Source organism: Psammomys obesus, unplaced genomic scaffold (genome assembly GCF_907164565.1).
Source record: "Psammomys obesus unplaced genomic scaffold, mPsaObe1.curated_primary_1811, whole genome shotgun sequence".
NCBI lineage: Eukaryota > Metazoa > Chordata > Mammalia > Rodentia > Muridae > Psammomys > Psammomys obesus.
In genome coordinates, this window is record NW_026596057.1 from 8,063,802 (window position 1) to 8,083,091 (window position 19,290).

The 19,290-nt window shown below is 39.5% G+C and overlaps 1 protein-coding gene across 5 annotated transcripts in view; it reads left to right on the plus strand.

Moving 5' to 3' along the window:
- The window catches only part of Dnm3 (dynamin 3), a 477,548-nt gene that overhangs the window by 369,697 nt on the left and 88,561 nt on the right, over positions 1–19,290 (plus strand). For all 5 annotated transcript variants that reach the window (XM_055624408.1, XM_055624405.1, XM_055624406.1 and 2 more), the window contains one exon: positions 15,449–15,560. In XM_055624408.1, the coding sequence (XP_055480383.1) occupies positions 15,449–15,560 (112 nt within the window). The remainder of the gene's footprint in view (positions 1–15,448; positions 15,561–19,290) is intronic.

A 19,290-nucleotide genomic window follows, 5' to 3' on the forward strand; every position in this document is an offset into this window, starting at 1 on the left:
AGGAAGGAAGGAAGGAAGGAAGGAAGGAAGGAAGGAAGGAAGGAAGGTGAGACACTCAAGAGAGAAGAGAAAAGCCTGGGAATTTGATGACATGTCCTTAGAGATGGAAATGTGATGCGTTCCAGACCATCCATTTGAAATTAGTTTCTTTCCTATATGACTCACAAATTAGCCATCACAATGCCAATCTCAAGAAGAGAATCACAAGGAAAATTGCCAGATTTTGCCAGGTAGTTACTCAACTGGCAGGTGAAAACTCTGACAGTGGATAAGGGCATTTCAGATGGGACCCAGCCTTTCAGCCACTCCTCTGACTTCATCAGGAAGCATCTATTTGGGGGCTGTTGTGATGCTAATGATTGGAGCCCCGTTCTGCTGCCTCCGACTCCTCAGTGCTGGGATCATAGATGTCTACCTCCACACCCTCTTCTTATGTGATAACAGAAGCCCAAGTAAAGCCTCACACCTGCCCTAAGAGGAGGAGAGAATTAAGGCAGCCTTCCTGCTCAGGCCTTTGCACAGCAGATGGAACTGTGTCCATCTCCAGGTTTGACATGATTTTTATGATCTCACAGTTTCACAGAGAAGCATAGTTTCCCCTGGAGTCTTCCTTCTTGGGCTTCAGTCACCATAGAACCTTGCCAGCCACTGCTATTTCCTAATGTGATTATCAGATGCTCAGTTCTGTCAAGGTCTTCATCATTTCACTTTGCTCATTGCTGCTTTCCTTCTGCCTTTTCCATCAAGGTCAATGGCTAAAATGCAGGAGACTCCATTATGGGTTTCCTCACAGATGGTACTTTGCCTCTACATTTACAGCTTATGTTATCTCTGTTGAAGAGCGGTTTTATAATGGCGTTGTCAAACATGTATACAAGACACTTAGACCATGCTTACCTCCCCTTCAGCTCACTTGTCCCTCTCCCCCTTCTACTTTTGTGACTTTTAAAAATAGAGCTATAATGTAATAGAAAATGCACAGTGTTTGTCTGGCTTAATATATCGCTATAGAATTTCATCTACTTTCCAGACACTGGCATAGATTTGTTCCTTTTGGCTGAATGATACTCTGTTGTTTATGACACATGTCTTTATATATTCACATGTGGATGAGTACCTAGGTTGATTCTATTAACTCAGGCATAGTGAATGTCAGCCCAGGGAGAATAAGTGTACAGGTACCTCTACTGTGTGCGGATTAGATTCCTTCCGGTGTAAGAGTGCTGCGGTGAGATCATACCATGGTTCTAGTTTTAAGGATTTTTGTTGTTGTTTGGTTGTTTTTTTTTTAGGCATCTTTATGCTGACTTCTACATTATTATAAATCATCTAATTTATACTGATACCAACAATATATAAAGATCCAAAAAAAAAAAGCTACAAAGACACACACACTAGCATTTGTAATTGGAAGTCTTCTTGCTAACAGCCATTCTGATTGGAGGAAGATCTTGGACTTAAACTTATGTTTCTTTTATTGCCGATAGTATTGGATATTTTTTCATGTATTTATCAGCCATTTGTAGTACTTCTTTTGATTATTTGTTTAATTCATATTGATCGGGTTTATATATTTATTTATTTGGTGTTTGGTTTTGGGGGGTTATTTATGTATTCTTGAGTCACTTTCTTCTCAGATAAATGGCTGGGAGATATTTTCACTTTCATGGCGGTCTCTTCATTCTGGTAATTTTTTCCCATGCTGTGGTAACATTTTCACTGCAAGCAATCCTGTTTGTTGGTTTTTGGTAATATGCCCTGCTGTGTTGGAGTTCTATTTAAAAAATGTGTTGTTCCTTCCTCTGTCTTGAGGGGTTTTCCACTGGCACTTTTAAGATTTCAGGTCTTATGTTAAGACCTTTGAACCATTTTGATTTGGCTTCCAAGTGGAGTAAGAGACGATCTGACAAGCGGCTATCCAAGCTTTCCTTTTGTTTTTGCCTTATGCCCACCTTCCCATTGCCTTTTAGAATCGTCTACCCCACTTTAGTTGTCCCAAGGCACTCCTTGTTTCTCTCACTCACGAGGACCATCTTGTCACTTGGAGCCCTGAGCTCGGCACTGTGGTTGGATGGACTCAAGAAAGAGATTATTTGCATTCTTTATTTGAGCTGATTCTCTATGCTGCTTCCCAAAGCCTTTGAGTCTCTCCTCAGGTATCCTCATTCCTGTAGAAATCAGAGTCAGTGCAGATTTTATTGATATTTTGGGAGGATCCTTTTCTAAACTTGGCAGGGACAGGTTTTTAAGAATCATTAGGAAAGTGCTATGTTGTCTTTCGTCAGCTAATTTTTACATTTTTCTTTGTGTTTTTCTTGTGGATAAAAATGTGCTGTTGCTTGTTTTGCAATAATTTTGGTTCTGTATTGCATACAATTTTCTCTCTTACAAGTATATATATATATTTGTTTCACTTAAAATTAACTCCAGTAAAATGTGAAAGAAAGAGAAGTGACATACTCTCACAGCTGCTGAATTTTCCTGGAAGGCAGACATCTCAATTTTAAAGTTAGTCTTAAGACATGAAATCATTGTTGTTTGAAACAGCTGCCTGGTCAAAGACTCCTTTGTACTGTACGTATTTTTAAAAACAATTTTGAAAAACCACTAGGGACTTTGTAAAGAAGTTCTTTATCTGGGTTATGAATTATTTTCAATCTTGTGAGTAATTGTTGAAATGATGAAGTTTTCTGGAATAAAACAGATGTCTGGTTTTTGTCTCATTTCAGGAGGAAGAGGGATATGTCATTGGGGTTTACTTGGTACCTTGACAGTGAAGTCTAAATAAATAATTAGTGTCAGCATTCCATTCACTGCCTCTACCCAAAGTCATTATACGAAATTCATGAGAACCAGGATCTGGCCTCCCTTAATCAACAGGTAGTCCTAAGTACCTGACGTGACAATACCTGGTTCCCAGCTCCTCAACACATGTTTATTAAATTAATCAAGACATAAGTAACACAACATCCATTATACGAAACACATAATGTAATCAGATGCACAGTGCATCCATCCTTCTATTTTTTTTTTACAAAGACACGTGCATGGATGCTCCTTTTAATAGAAACTTACAGGATGAAGAAATGAGCTGCTACTTCTATTAGTCCACAATAGATGTTTCATCCACACCTTTATATAAATCAACTCTAGTCTTTCTCATAGTTCTACCAACTTGAGGGATAAAGATGGCCTAAGTAGAAAATAGTTCAGCTCAAGAGATGTTTGAGTAAGGTATTCAAGGAGTTCAGAAGAGAGGATAATTTATGCAGTTGCTGCTGAGAACAACTCAGAGGAAAGGACATTTGAGTGGTTGCTCTGAGGAGGGGTAGAGGCCTGCCAAATGGTGAGGTCAGGGGAAGGAATAAATAGTGCATGCAGAGGTCTAAATGAATAAAAGAGCTTGCCATGAAGCTCCTGACCAAAAACCATCATCACCACCATCTTCTGTTTGTTTACACTTCACTCATTCATGCAAGACACAGGTCACCATGGAAATGCTCATTTCTTTGTTTTTTTAATTAAGAATATGGTTTCTTTCTCTATTTTTTAAGACCCAGTTCCACTCCCATTATATTACAAATTGGTACACAAAGTGATTTCTGAACAGTTAGGCTTCCTGGAGACCTAGCCTTATTCAACTGTTTGTAGTAAACTTACCAGCGTGCATGACTAGACTTTGAGCCCTACCCAGGTTTGCACTCTCTGTGTTGAGTTTGCCTCTCACTGATCTCCCTGATGGTTAGCAGTGAGGGACCACAGAGCCAAATTCCATGTGGCTAAGTGGGGTCTGATATTCTGGGTCTGGACACGTTAGGGGTTGGCCAGTCTGGCTGTGTATAAAGCTAGGTAAAAACATATCTATCTATAAAGCTATATATAAACATCCCTTGATGCTCCCATCAAGGAGAGCCATCAGAGCAGTGGCATAAAAATCTATTTTTTTCAGGTAATAAGAACTTACAGAAATTTTCTAACATGGGCTCAGACAGCTGACTTTGACAAGAGCTCAACATGATCTTTAACAATGACATCAAGAATCATTCCAAAGGCTGGCTTTGTGGGAAAGCCATTGAATAAAAGCACGTATTTCATGACACTGCCAGTTCTGCTCGTTCTTTTATAATATTTCTGTGTTTTTCTTTCTCTGTCCATATCATCTTGGGATTGGCTTTGCTTTATTTTGTATTATTGGCTTCTTGATCTACAGAACACTGACTGGGAGACATGATACTTCTCCTTTATTTGTGGTTCTTCATAATTCTCATTCTTTAGAAGTTTTTAATGAGTCTTATTTTGTTTTTACATAATAGTCACTGTTATTATTTAGTCACCAACACAAATGAAAGGTGACTTTCATTTGAAAGAGCGATTTTCAAACAAAACAAATGTGGAAGGGATGGGACCAGGCTAGCACAGCCTCCACTGCTCTTTTTCCTGACATGTGATAAAACATGGCTGGCATGAGCCCACGGCCATTCTGTATTTATTCCTGAGATTCTAAAAATGTTCAGCTTAAGCTGGCCATTACCACAACCTTTTATGACCTAATAAATGAGGCAGTCTGAGAATAATTGTGGCTCTTTCTCTGCTTTCTTCACCAGTTGCCTTTATTCCCTTCTAATGTCTCTCGTTGCTCTGGGCTAAATGAAGTTCGGATTGCAACAACAACTTTTTTTTTAATGACATTGTAATATTGGCTAATTTGCCTGCTATTGGTTATGCCCAAGTAGACACATGACCTGTGGCTGTTTGGCTTGTCCTCCTATGGGGAAATAACTTAACGAAGCTAATAAGCTGTATTAAAATAAAATAAACAAATTCACATGGCACCCAGCATCACAGACACATGCAGTGTGGTTGTTGTTCATTAGGCGGAGACACCAGCCCCACATCTCCAACTGCCTACTGGGCATTTTCACCAAGAAAGCCTTCTGTTGCGTCCTCTTTGAGACAACCATCAGTAATCTTCCCATTAAAAGCCTCATCTCACATGTGGAGTTTTGGGGATGGACCACTTCATTGCATCCTGACCTTCCCTCTCTGTTGAAAACTGCTGTTGTTGGCAGTTTTAGAAGCAGTATAGAGGAAGAAATAGATATGGCATAAGACAAATGGCTTGAGTTCTAAGGCCAAATTTCATGTTCATACTTGAGTGCTCAGTAATCACAAGCACAGCTGAGCAACCGCAAGCTCTGCCAGAGGACAGAACTCGGCAGGACATCTGGGAATGGGAGAGAATGCCTGTGTCCTGCAGGCACAGCTTGCTCAATTTCTCCTTTATAAGTCACCAATCAAACCAGCCAGCCTCCCTCCTCTTGTGAAGAAACAATGAAGACTGAGAACAGGGCCTGAAGACCAAGTTCCCACCCATCAGCCACTCCCAAGTTGTCTATTTTTATTATGGTATCTTCTCAGGACATCAGGTTAGTGTTTGGGTTGGAGGAAGAGTATCTGAATAGCAAGCATTTTCTATCATGAGACTCTTTAACAGTTAAACTGTGAAGCCTACCTACATTTCAATCCCCAGTTACTAAGTAGACCCATGCTCCCATTCTTCGGCCAATGACTATGATTAATGCTGGCATGGGCAGGCACCACAGCAATGGCAGCCAGAGCAGGTCAGGGCCAGGGATGACTCAGCTGATGCTGCAGCTACACTTACAGTAAATGTGATTGGTGAGGGTTTCCTAGTTAAAAGCCTTTCCCACAAACATTATTTTTTTTAATTTTATTTAAGATGTTTTATTATTTATCTGTCCTCTTTTGCTTTTATTTTTCACTAATGTCAAGAAAAAAAAAAGATATAGCATTAGTCCTATAGCAAGTCAACTTATACCAAAGAAAGTTGTTTCAAAGACAATGGATCATGATGCTTTTAGGCAACCGTATGCAGATAGCCTTGTTATAGAACAGTGGAAGTGATCTTTATGGGTGATACAGAGATAAGGAGAATATGTCTAAAAGGCAAAGAGGCTAGGCTAACTCAGGCAGCTGCGATCGCTGCAGTCTGCCACATATGCGAAGAAGTTATTTACTGCGTGGTGATGCTGTACCTCAGTTCCACCAACAAGACAAATATGTTCCCCACTTCCAGGAACTACATAATAGAACAAGGCACATTAGCAACAGAAAGATCACTTAATTACACGTGGTCTTTATCGCTTGTATAGAATTCATATCAGAGTGACCTCTCCGTTTTGAGAATCTAGGGACAATTAAAATTCACTAATGTGTGGAAACAGTCCGTGATCCCAGTCACAGGTGACCCCATAAGCCACACAAAGGTTGTTTATTGTCTTCATCCGAAGACCATAAGAAGCTACTGATAGGGAATAATGGGGCAGGCTGTGGTGCAAAACAGGGAGGGATGGAGTGAGTGCAGAAGTAGAGGGTTTCCTTGTGCTTCGGATGAGGCATGACATCACACTAGACTAAAAAGATGGAGGAGAGGAGCTGTTGTCGGTCATAAAGAGATGCAAAGACAGAATGCTCAGGGTGAGATAGAGGACAGACATGAAGAATGACACCTACGCATCTTGCACAGCCATCTAGGACCATTTACCTTCACGGAATTCATAGAACATTCTCTTAGGAGAAATTATACTTAGTAGCACTCGAGGCAGCAAAGGTAGGCTGATCTCTACCAGTTCAAAGCCAGCTTGGTCTACATAACAAGTTATAGGCTAGCTGGGGCTACATAATGAGATACTCTCTCAAAAATAAAATCATACCCGCATTTAAGATATCCTTAGGAAAATACCTGCTCTCTTTGGTAGGCAGCTTTGGCTTTATCAGTTATACTGAAGCTTCTTGAATCTCAGCCAGCAGGAAAGACAAAGGCAAGTCCAGAATGAGGGGCCTCTTTGTTCTCATGTCCCCTCACTCTCCCCTGTCCTTCTGTCCTGCCACACTTCTGAGAATTGGTACATAAAAGAAGCTTTCCTAACACACACACACACACATACATTTATGGTGTGAAGGACATAAAACTCTGAGACAAAAACTGTATTGAATATTTTTCCTAATTTATCTCTAGGTTTAACCTCATGGTATTATTATTTTAATTTATGTGACAGTCTTAGAAACTGTGCCCATAATTGATGCTTATAAATTTACTATCATGAAAGTAGAGTTGGCATCTCTGAACCCTCTGTTGAATCATGTGTCCCATTTCTAATTCTGTTTATTTTCTCATCTTTTATATCACAGTGTTGTTTCATTGTCTGATTCATCTGAGAACAAGCTGCTAAGTTTGCCCAGGACATATTTGGTTTTCATAATTAATTCCTGATTTTATAAAATCCTATATTCTTCTTGTATAGTCTTGTAATCTTCCAACTTGTTGATAGCAATGCTTCCAGTGTAGTCTTGTTCTTGTTTTTCTGTTTTGACACCCCCTTTGGTATAGATATAGACATAGATATAGATACAGAGATAGACGATAGATAGACAGATAGATAGATAGATAGATAAATAGATAGATAGATAGATAGATGGATGCACACATACATACATACATACATACATATATACATAAATGATAAATAGGGCATAGATAAATCTATGACTTGGATGAGAGCTGTATTACAGAGAAGCAAGATCATTTTAGTCATGGCAGCAGGGTGGGGGTGAGGGGCAACACTCTGGAAGAAGTGGAGGGAGAGAATGCAGGAAAGCATTCAGGGATCTTTGCTGTGAATTTGCTATAAATGGGGCAGTTCCAGGGAGTGCATTTGAGAGAGAATATGCTTTAAGCTGGTTGTCTTTAAGGCATGTGAGCTTGATATACTAGTGATCAAGGAGTGCAAAGGAAGAAACATTTCAGTGGAGATATAGTGAATGATTGTGGGAAGAAATCTGATATAAGGAATTAGGCAATAGAAGAGACAGGACACAGAGCGCAAGGTGATGGTTTGGCCATTTCATCATTGGAGCTCTGTCAAAACGCAGAGTCTGAAGCTGTAAATGAAAGTGATCTGATGGATTTCTTGAACAGTATGATGATCAGTTTTATCAATGGCATATATATTCCTCATAAGGTATGAAGCAAGATAATCAGCTAAATATGAACAGTGAGAGGTGCATTGGGGATTCCAGGAAAGAAAAGCTATGAATTGATAATCATCTAGGACATGGAAAATATTTGGTACAGAATTATAGTAAGATGTCTGGAAAGGTTAGTGCCAATTTGGTAACTGAAAATATAAATTTGGAGTGAGGGCAAACAATACAATTGTGGTTTTTTTACTTGTATATTTAGCACCGTGGATGCAGCAATTGAATAAAAATTTGTCTGACATTTTATTAGAAAAATAGTGAAAGGAAAGATGAGAAAGGGAGTTGAAACCTACAAAGGTTGATGGATTGGGTGTGTGCAGAAGGGAGGAAATAAAGGGAATGATGACTACTGGGAAGCTTCCAGAATCAATGATCAGTGAAAACCCACAGTGAATTGTCTAGATTTTATTTTATTTTATTTTTTTCGACAGGGTTTCTCTGTGTAGCCCTGGCTGTCCTGCAACTCTCTCTGCAGACCAGGCTGGCTTCAAACTCGGAGATCCACCTGCCTCTGCCCCCTAAGTTCTAGGATTAAAGGCGTGTGCCACCACTGCCCAGAATGAGTTGTCCAAATTTTCAAAAGGAAAACAAAGTTGAATTTCTCACTGGTTATTCCATTGCTTTATAAATGTACTGTTATATAAATATATGTCTAAATAGTAAGTTCTGGGTTCAGTGAGAGACCATATTTCAAAATGAGGGGAGGAATAACAGAGGAAGACACCTGATGTGAACCTCTACTCTCCACAGACAACATGATATAGTACACACATACACACACACACACAAAGAGAGAGAGAGAGAGAGCAAAGATGAATGCTGCAGACTAGATTGTTAACCAATGTTCCTGGCCCTTGATATAGTCTACTCTATTATATATTACTATGTTTACCAACCCTGTATTAAGAAAAGTGTACTGCCAAAGAAAATGGTATATAAAAAAAAAAAATTCACCAACCTTCTTTATTGCACACATATGATATTTCATTGGGAAGCTTGTGACAGTTGCTTGTATCTCACTTTCAGAAAACCATATTAAAATGAAGCAAATACTTTGTACCAAGAATGCTGCACTGTCTAGAAAACACACATTTGAATGAAGATACTAAAGCGTTGGCTTGGAAACTGAAAGACTTGGGATACACACACACACACACACACACACACACACACACACATACTCGCATGTATTCCTGGCATACACAGTTTGCAAGATAAGTTTATGAAACCGTGTGTATTTTTTAGTCAAGGTCTTCTTGTGTAGCTCTGGCCGGCCTCAAATTCACGATCCTCCTGCCTCCATCTCCCATGTGCTGATCTCATGCTGCCATGCCCATCTCAAGTCAAGATTTTGAATAATAAATTGAACCTGTCTTAAATTCACTAGATAAGTTTACAGCTTAAGAAATTATGTAATATATGTCTTATGAACACTTAAGACCAAAAATAAATAATAAACATCTGGACAATACAGTTCAATTTTTCCAGAAACCAAGAACTGACAGCTAGACATCATGACTGACCTTTCAGAATCACAGATACTGGAAGGAATAGTTTTGACTGAGCAAAGAAGAAGCTGGCCTCATGTCCTCTCTGTGGCAGAATGTGAGGCCCTGGACCAGTGCGACAGTGTGCATTAAATGGTGGAGTTATCAGCAGGCCTTGGATCGCAGGAAATTCCACTCCTAAAAGCACTTATTTTATCAAACAGCTCAAATATAAAAGGGAATTTTGCTAAAAGATTATTTTGAAACATCATTCTTAATTGTTTAAATAGCTGGTGTCAAATGTTTGAAGAGACCTTAAAAATAAAAAAGAAGGGAATTAAACTTTATGTTCCTAACAGCCAAAAGCATTCTTTTGACATGTAAGAACATTTTTTTTTCACATATAATCAAAACATGAGCTCATCCTGCGGTCTTGTTCACTTCAGCAAATCAGTTTAAGCGCCTTTTACCTAAGGGGTGGGCCTTTCCCAAAACCTTTCTTCTCAGCACCACAACAACTTTCAATTCTTCAAACTGTAAGACACATAACTTGGTTTCAGAGCAGACTCATTCAGAAGCTCCTATCTGCATGATTGCAGCCGAAATAGACTAAACAAAAAAATGCAGTCAGTACAAATTGCTGTGGGTTATCTATAGAGCTACAGCATGTGGTGAGAACCTGAAAGCTTCCTGGGCAGGATTTATGAGCCTTCCAGTAAATCAGCCCAGCTCAGTGTTTCAGACCTGTGTCCAACGCGCCTTGGCTGTCTAGACACAGCCTAAGATGAGGCTTCAAAAATGGGTAGAGACAATGCTGCCAAAGCCACCAGAAGCCTTTGACCTTCTTCTAATGTTTCAACCAGATAATTATTTTCCCTCTCAAGAATTTGGCTATCCTTTAAGGGGAAAAAAAAATAAGATTTTCCATGTGAAGAACTCCTGAAAGAAAATACTCTGGAGAAAGGTCAGTGTGATGGATCCAAAGCTGGATTCCTCAGAGCTGCTCAGAGAATGTGGAAAGTCTTCGCTGGACTCCACTTCTCCTGCCTTCCAGCTGGCCAAGGTTTCTCCAGACAAAGTCCAGTTTGCCCACCCCATACCTTTACATCTCAAAGGAGCCCTTGCTGTGAGGTGGAAATAGCTCCAAATGGAAGCCCAAGCAGTAGTTAAAATTATAGAAATGATAGAGGTTTAACTAGATCATTTAAGAGTGATATAATTTTTTATTTTGACTGTCATCTTTTCTGTTCTAGAGAAAAGGTGTAGCCTTTCTAATTTTTCCAACAATGGACTTTTATTCTTGGACAGACAGAGAATATTTTCTTTAAGTCTATCCCAAATTATTTAAAATTACTCATTCTACTTTTTGTGGCTTACCTTTTCAAAGTTTTATATTGTGTTTTTTGTAAAAGTCAGATCTGGTTAAAAAACAAACATGATTTTTAACATAAGTAAGATCCAAGTTTGCTCCATTTTGTTTTCGTTCATTAATGTAATTACTTTGCTCATACAGCTGTTGTGTAGAGGTCAAATGCCAAGGACTATGGGAGGCCCTGGTTCTCCTGTTTATCTGTCCTATGGTTTGGAGAGAGTTCCCCAGCTCTCTCTGAATCTGTTTTCTCATCTATTAAAACAGCTAGCTCTTTGACACAATTTTTAGAGTTGCCTTAGAGATCCAGTGAAATGGCTTCTCTTATAAGATGGTTAAAAACAAAAACAAAACAAAACAAAACAAACAAAGAATAAACAAACAAAAACAACAGGTTTTTCTTCCGCCTCTCTCCCTTCATTGTTGTATCGCAATAATCAAAAACACTGGAGATGACAGTCAGCTGCTTGTAAAACTCATAAACCGAACTGAATTAAAATACATATCAATGACTGATGCATACTAGCAAGTCTAACTTCAGGAAGCTGTATGGCGCTGACGCAGCAGCTCACTACCACGCCAGCTCGGAAACAGCAGGGATTGCGCCGACTAGAATCTAGCCGTCCAGCTGTGTTGTAAAGCCAACTCAGAAATGAGAGTGAGGAAAAATGTCCTAAATAGGGAAATCCTGACAATAAATATTTACTCGAGATAAATACAAAGTTCCTCCCAAATAATTTCTTAAATGGAAAAAAAAACCAAAAGAACCAAAAACCCCACAGGAATGAAAAATAAAGTTGAATTCTTAAAAGACAGGACAGCAAATGCTTAAGTAATCCAGATCGACACTTTTAGGCAAGCCAACCAACACCCTGGGGTAAAGTGGCAGCTTTGAAATACCTCGATAAGTCAGGGGTTATTTTATTTTATAGTGTTATTTTATGTCTGTGGATGTTTGCCTCCATGTATGTCTGTGTACCACTTGCAAGCCTGATGACCACAGAGGTGAGAAGAGGCCACAAGATCCCCTGGACCTGGAGTTACATGCAGTTGTGAGCCACCATGGGGGTCCTGGAAATCAAACCCAGATTCTCAAGAAGAGGAGCAGTGCTCTTAAGAGCTGAGCCATCTCGCCAGCCCTTGAGGGGTTATTGTTTTATTACTGAGCATCACATATACAGAAATGAAACTAGAATCATGTGCATACTGATGGGTGATCATTTCCCCTAAGACTGGCAACTGCTGAAAAATGTCAAAGCCAAAAAGCCAGTTTGTTTCTCAACATAAATAAAGGAAATAGTAAAAAAAAAAAAAAAAAAAAAAAAAGATTTTTTTTTTCAAAGCAATGTGTATCTCAGCATGACAAAACTGAGAGAAAACATACAAGCCATGGCAAAAAATAAATCTCACAATGACCCTTCTAATCAGAGGTGGTGGTTTTCAGCTTGGGATGAAAAATGAAAAATGAAATCCAATCATACTGTTGGGATTTTTTTCAACAAAAATGTGTATTGAAAAAAATAGGTAAAAGTTGAAAATAAAGCCAAAAAAAGAAGAGATGGGAATGTTAGGTAAATGCAAATAAAAGTGATAAGCCATTAAATACTTTATAATAAAATGTTGGATTCTATGTTATACTTTCAATAATGACTTTAAGGTAAAGGGCATTGTTTAGGATGACAAAAAGGTTGTCAAACTCTTCAGTGAAAAAAAATTAAGATTTGATGGAGAGTCAATTTTAAATTCACAAAAATTATTTTTAAATGCCATTCTGTACTTCTGGGTACTGAATACTATTACTATCTGAATACAATTCCTATCTGTCAAATGCCTACACATACTAACTTGCCACAGCTTTGGGTACTGCATAATCACATTAATTATTTCTATACATTTTAAAGGCTTTGCTCCCAATGTTAATTATTTTTTCATTTCAGATTCTATGTTTTTGTTAGTATTCTGAAAATCAGTTGGGCTTTGTGTATCTTGAAGTTAATGCCAGCCTTTTAAACAAAGTGACTCATTTCATCATACTTCTGTAGCTTTAACTTATTTTTATTTTATGTATGTATTTATGTATGTATGTACAGGACAGGAGATGCAAATATGAGTGCCTTCTGGGATTAGTGGAAATAGGGGCTACTAAGCCCAAATGAAAAAAAGTCAACCAGAATGAGCAGAAAGGAAAATACTGCTAGTATACACTGAAATTGAACTTTTCCTTTCTGAAAACATGGTAGTAATATCCCTGAGTGTCCATCAAATGATTATAAGTTTTGATTCTGTAACTGTAGAAATCTTTCTTCAAAAAAGCACTAGCAGTAATTGTGACAGTTATGGGCATTTATAATGGCAAAAGCAAACAAAACAAAACAACAACAAAAAAAACAAAAAAAACCTGAATGATTTCATTACACTAAAAGATTAAACAAGTTATTATACACCCAAATTGATGAATGCTGTGCCCTCATAATTTCATCACAATAGATGGCATAATAAAGGTTTTATGCCACATAAATGACCAGGTGGAACAGTAAGTGAAGAGAAGGACAGAAAATTAATAGAGCATATGCTAGCTAGTTTCATCTCAACAATGAAAGCTTGAGTCATCTGAGAGGATGACTAAGTTGAGAAATTCCCTCCATGAAATTGGATTGTTGGCAAGACTGTAGAGAGACCATGAGGGTAGGTACATCCCTGGGCTCATAGTCCTGAGCTCTATAAGAAAGTAGGCTAAGCCAGCCACAGGGAGCATGCCAGTGGACAGTGTTCCATGGCATCTACACCGGCTCCTGCCAGTTTCCTGCCCTAATTGCTTTCAGTGATGAACTGTGTTACCTGTTTATCAAATAAATCCCTTCTTCTCCACATTGCTTCTGGTCCTCGTGTTTCATCACAGCAGTAGAAATTCTTGACAGAAATTAGTAGCAGGATTGTGGGGTATTGTTGCGACCAACCTGACTGTGTTGTTTTGAGGAGGATTTGCAGAAGGATTTTGGAACTTTGGCCCAGAAAAGCTACTGAGTTTCCAAAGCCTGGTGAGCTGTTGTTCAAACCTGACCTGAAAGATTTGAGAATGGCACTAAAAGCAATGCAAATGATGGAGGCCTGGCTTGTGAGGTTTCAGAGGGAGGCAAAGTCTCTGTTGGGGTCATTGATATTTAAATTAAGAGTCTGTGATTCTGGTCAGCTGGGGCTGAAGAGTCAGTTGTGATTAACAAGAGACCAGTGAAACCTTTGCTTTCCTGGGACATTTGATGCTGGTTATCTGTAGCTGAGAAATTTGTAGTGTTTAAGAAGAGACAAGCATCACTGAGTTGAAATCTTTCTGGAGCTGTTTTCTCAGGTTCAGCACATAAGTGCCACGTTCAAGAGCTGGCCAAGATTTGTACCTTGTGCTGACAGCCGAAGTTGGTAGTTTGAAAGTCTCTCAGGTGGAACTGGGCTGAAAGCAGGACTGGGTCTTGGAGAGCAGCTGAGGCTTGGCGCTGTGAGAGGCCAAGACAAGCAATGGGTGAAGGTGTGGCCTCAGTAGCTGCTAAAGCCCTGGACTTGGGGGGTCATGCAGAGTGTTGAGGCTTGGCACTGTGAAGAGAGCCCAGAAGAGACTACTGGTGAAAGTGCGGCCTGATTGCCGCAGGAGACCCCAGCATTCTGGAGACCCCAGAGCAATGGGACTAAGATGGCGCTAGAAAGGAAAGGAGTGTGAGGGGACTCTCACTGTATCAAAAATGTTCAGACTGGAAAAATTATAAGAAAACAGGATTATCTATAAGTACTGGAACCTGGATGACTACCCTTATTTTTGTTCCTCTGTCTAGTTTCCAAATTTCTAATATTGGTGTTTATTATGGTATGTATTGTTTTATTATCCAGAAGAAAATATAAAACTCCAGCATTGCCGTGGTTATAAACTGACACTGAGAGCCACCTCACCCATCACCACTGGCGACCATGCTTGTTTTTCACACCCTGAGGAGCATCTGTTCTCTGAATTTAGCAAGCTGTGGGGTTGTTTGTTTGTTACTGTACTTTTTCCAAGTTTTCTAAGCTATTCAGTCAACTAGATTTTTAAAAGAGCTTAAGAAAACTGACCTAAGTAGTAATTACCAGACAGTGGCAAGAGCTGCCCACCAGCACACATACCCAACCCTTCCTTTGTGTGTTTGTGAGGCTAGCAATTGAACACAGGGTCTCTCTCACCACTGAGCCCCTCCTGCTGTGCTTTGGACTAAGAGAAAGATTTTTAATTCTATTTTAAAATTTGATGTTCTCTTTCTACAGGCTTCTTAGTTTTAAATCTCATTACTGTAATTAATAGATCTTTACTTTAGGATTCATTAAAAAAGCATCCTGTAAGAGATACACATCATGGCTGACTTGTTACTTTAAAATAGAGCAAGTCATTTGTGCTTGCGTCCAGTGGTTTTCAGACGGCTACCCTCCAAACTGTCATCCTGTCTGCAGGGATGTGAGATCATTTTGAATTTGGTTCTTGGCTAAATGCATGTATTATTTTTTTTAACTTTAGGAATGTATACAAAGACTATCGTTTCCTGGAGTTGGCCTGTGATTCCCAGGAGGATGTGGACAGCTGGAAGGCATCTCTGCTAAGAGCTGGAGTCTATCCAGATAAATCTTTAGTAAGTTTGAGATATTTCTTATCTAAAAGAAATCATTGCAAATACCATGTTGAAGAAAATGTATCATTTTCTATATGTTAGTGAAACAGGTACTCTCTTCTATTTAATTTGGCCCTTTTTGCTGTAGCTTTGTTGTGTTTTTTTTTTATGCTTTTTTTTTCTCAATCAAATTTCTTCAAAAGCTAATCAGTGCACTTGGTAAAGAAAATATCCCATTCTGCCTCTACATATGTGCTCTTAGACCAAGAGAAATATTTTAATTTAAAAAAAAAACTTTTGATGTCCTAAATACATTATCTCCCGGCTGATATGGTACTACTATACCATCAACCATGATAATAACATTTTATATTTATATTTACATTTTAAAGTGTGCTTATTTTTTAAGGCCTTCTTTTGCTATGTCAGTATAACTTGTATCCCAGGTTATGTCTGATTGAGACTCTGGGTAATGTCACTCTGAGTGTAAAAAACAGAAAGAAAACATAGCTCTTCCCACTTATCTTTATTAATATGCTTCGAGTGTCTGGGAGACACTTCTCTCCTTCAAGCTAATAAACAGACCTTCTCTCTGTGCTCTTTACAAAATGTTAGTATTGCACAGGCGTCTCTGAAATTAAACTTCAGAAGTTCCGCCATTGTCTTTGCTCACACCAACCAACATAGTGTGCCAGCCTCTCTCTTTCTTTCTCATCTCTTCCTTCCTCTCTCTATCGCTTTCCTTCTCTCTCCCCCTCTTTCTTCCCCTCCTTTTCTTCCCTCCCTCCCTTTCTACTATCCCCCTCTCTCTCTCCACTCCTCCCCACCCACATGCTGCTCCCTAAATCTTGCCATGATCCTTGCCTCTTCTCAGAACTAACATGCTAAGATTGCCCTGAGGATTGAATGCAGCAGGAGCCTCACAGTTCCTACCTGGCTCTCTGAATCTAGAGCTGATTGTGCACAATGGCATCCATTCTAGGCTCCGAGTAGGATATAAGTCTTTTCAAGACAAAGTCTGACATAAGGACGCAGTGAGGGACAAGTGGAACATTTAGAGTAGAGGGAGCATCATTTCCATGGGGTCACACTGGAAACCTAATGAAATCCCAGGGGCAGAGTCAATATTTGTACAAATATGAGTCCCCATCCTACTTTAGCTCAAACATAGACCCCTTCTCGATTCTGCACCTCTGTAGTTAATACCTAAAGCACCTCTGTAGTTAATACCTAAACTTCCAAACAAGTTCTGTGCCCTCTACATGGCAGGAGGCTTTATTGCTGTCAAGGTATGCACATGTGTCTATGTCATTTTTCTATTGCTGTCTGGCTTTTTATTTTCATGCTTGCACATACAGATTCCCCTAGGTAAATCCTTCCCTCAAGACTTTTCAAAACTCTGGGTGACACTTGTCTAATTGCAAATTATTACTCTTCCATACACATTGCTTATACTGTTTGTATACATAAGTATTTTGGATTAAAGTGCATGTATATTTCATTCTTTTTTTCATTTCTAACCTGATGCACAAAAGGTTCCAAGCACATGACTTTCATCATCCTAAACATCAGGAAGATAGATGAGCTACAAGGCCATTGAGCAGGTGACTGTTTGGCCATGATTATGCAGCATTATTTAAGTTGACGGTAAGCTCTGCTTGAAAAGTGAGTGAGCTACTGTTCACCTGCAGCGCCAGTGATTTGTGAGGCTGATGCCAGAAAATAGCAAATCCACATTCTTCCCTGGGCTACTGGGCGAGTTCAAGGACAATCTAGGCAACTTACTAAGAGCCTGTCTTGAAAATGCAAAAACAGTTCTACTTTCTATGCAGGCATCTCTGTTTGCCTGGGGGAAAATTATTTTTAAGCTGTGTGTGTGTGGGGGGGTATGTGGCTGGTTAGATATGTACACTTGTGAACATATGTGTGTACGTGGCGGCATACATATATGTGTGTCCATGGTGTGTGTGCTGGTCAAAGGACAATGCGGGAGAGCCAGACCTTGGATGCTTCTCTTCTTTTTTTTTTTTTTTTCAATACAAAATCACTCATTGGACTGGAAATTCACCAATTAGACCGTGAGAGATGGCTGTGAGTCTCCCAGGGATCTCTCTGTCTCCATTTTCTATCCTGTCTTGCTAGGTTACAGACGTGTGTCACCGTGCCTGGTTGTTTATTTGGGTTCTGAAGGATTTGAACTCAGGTCCTTGTGTCTGGGAGGCAAGTATTTATGACTGAGTCACCCATCTCCCCAGCCTGGAAAAAAAAATCTATTTTCATCCTTTTTTTTTTAAGAACCGTGTAAGTTTGATATCATTTAGATAAGCACCTGTTACTCAATTTGAATGAAATGATGTTTGGGGCCAATTAGTTCACCTATTAAGATTTTACAGGTACGTTTTAAATAACATCATCACTATTTCTGTTGACTCCATGTAATAGACTATCATCTGTCACTCACCTCAAAAATGTTCCGTGATCCTGTTTCTTATCTCCTAAACACTTTCTCTGGGGACTTCCTTTTTGAAAACATATCCTCTTTTCATTCCTTCCCTTTCCTAACCGCCTTTTCTTCTTTGGTGCTTTCCAACTCATCCAGACTAGCTGGCTCAGTCAGACCTAGGGGTCCTCCTGTTTCCACTTCTCCATTACTGGAACCATAGGCCTGGACCACCATGCCAAGCTTTTACATGGGTCATCATGCAAAGGTGGCAAGTACTTTGCCAACAAAGCTTTCTCCTCTGCCCCGATTTCTTTTAATTCTCTCTCCTTTGGCTATTAAATGGAAGCTGTAGCCAATATAAAACTGTGTGTTGCTAAGTGTACAGGGCTCCACACGGTCTCAAAACAAAGATGGTTTTTATTGGAATTTCTAGCTAACTTCAGAATAAGATACAAACTGTACGTGTGTACCAGTGACTAGGAACTATTAAAACTCTCAAAAGACCCTTTTACCAACATGTGTGCATAAACTTTGCTTGAAAATTTGATTACACATAAATATGAATTTGACCCAAGGTACATGATATGATAAATATGACTTTCAGACACAGTATCATTGGCTTTGACTATGACATTAAGCAATTCTAAATTCAACTTCTTTGGCCCATGCAGTGTGCAGTGGGATGGGATAGACATAAAAGCAAACCCATTCTGTATGTCCTGACACTGCTGTGCATCAGTCCTGTGGCTTAGGCACCTTGACTAACTCTCTGGTCATTTACTTCTCTAAGCTCAGGAGAGCATCTTCCTCAGAGAAGTTTCTGGTGGTCACCACTAGCTCCGTGCCTTCCCCAGGTAACTGTGTTTACGGCAGCACGGCCTTTATCATTCTTCAGCATCCTGAATATAGATACAAAGCTGAAAATTTCAATCTTACGCTAAGTTTTTTTTTGGAAACCATTAGCGGGATTTGCCTGTGTCAAAGAGAAATTTCTTATCTGTTGTTTAGGAAGCAGCTTGTTTAAATGGAGTCCTAAGAGTGCCTGGGGGACAGGCCAACCTCCAAGATTGAAAATGGAGGGCACAACTTGGCCCAGGGGCTGTGAGGCAACCCAGAAATCTCACGCCTGCACTTAGAAGCTGGCCCTCCAGCCATGGAAAAAGGCAATGTGAGATCCAGGCATGCCCTGGAAATGATTTGGTGGCAAGTCAGTTAAGAAACCTCAGAGTGTTTTAACAGGTTTCTGTTCCCTGAAAAACACCACACACACACACACACACACACACACACACACACACACACACACAC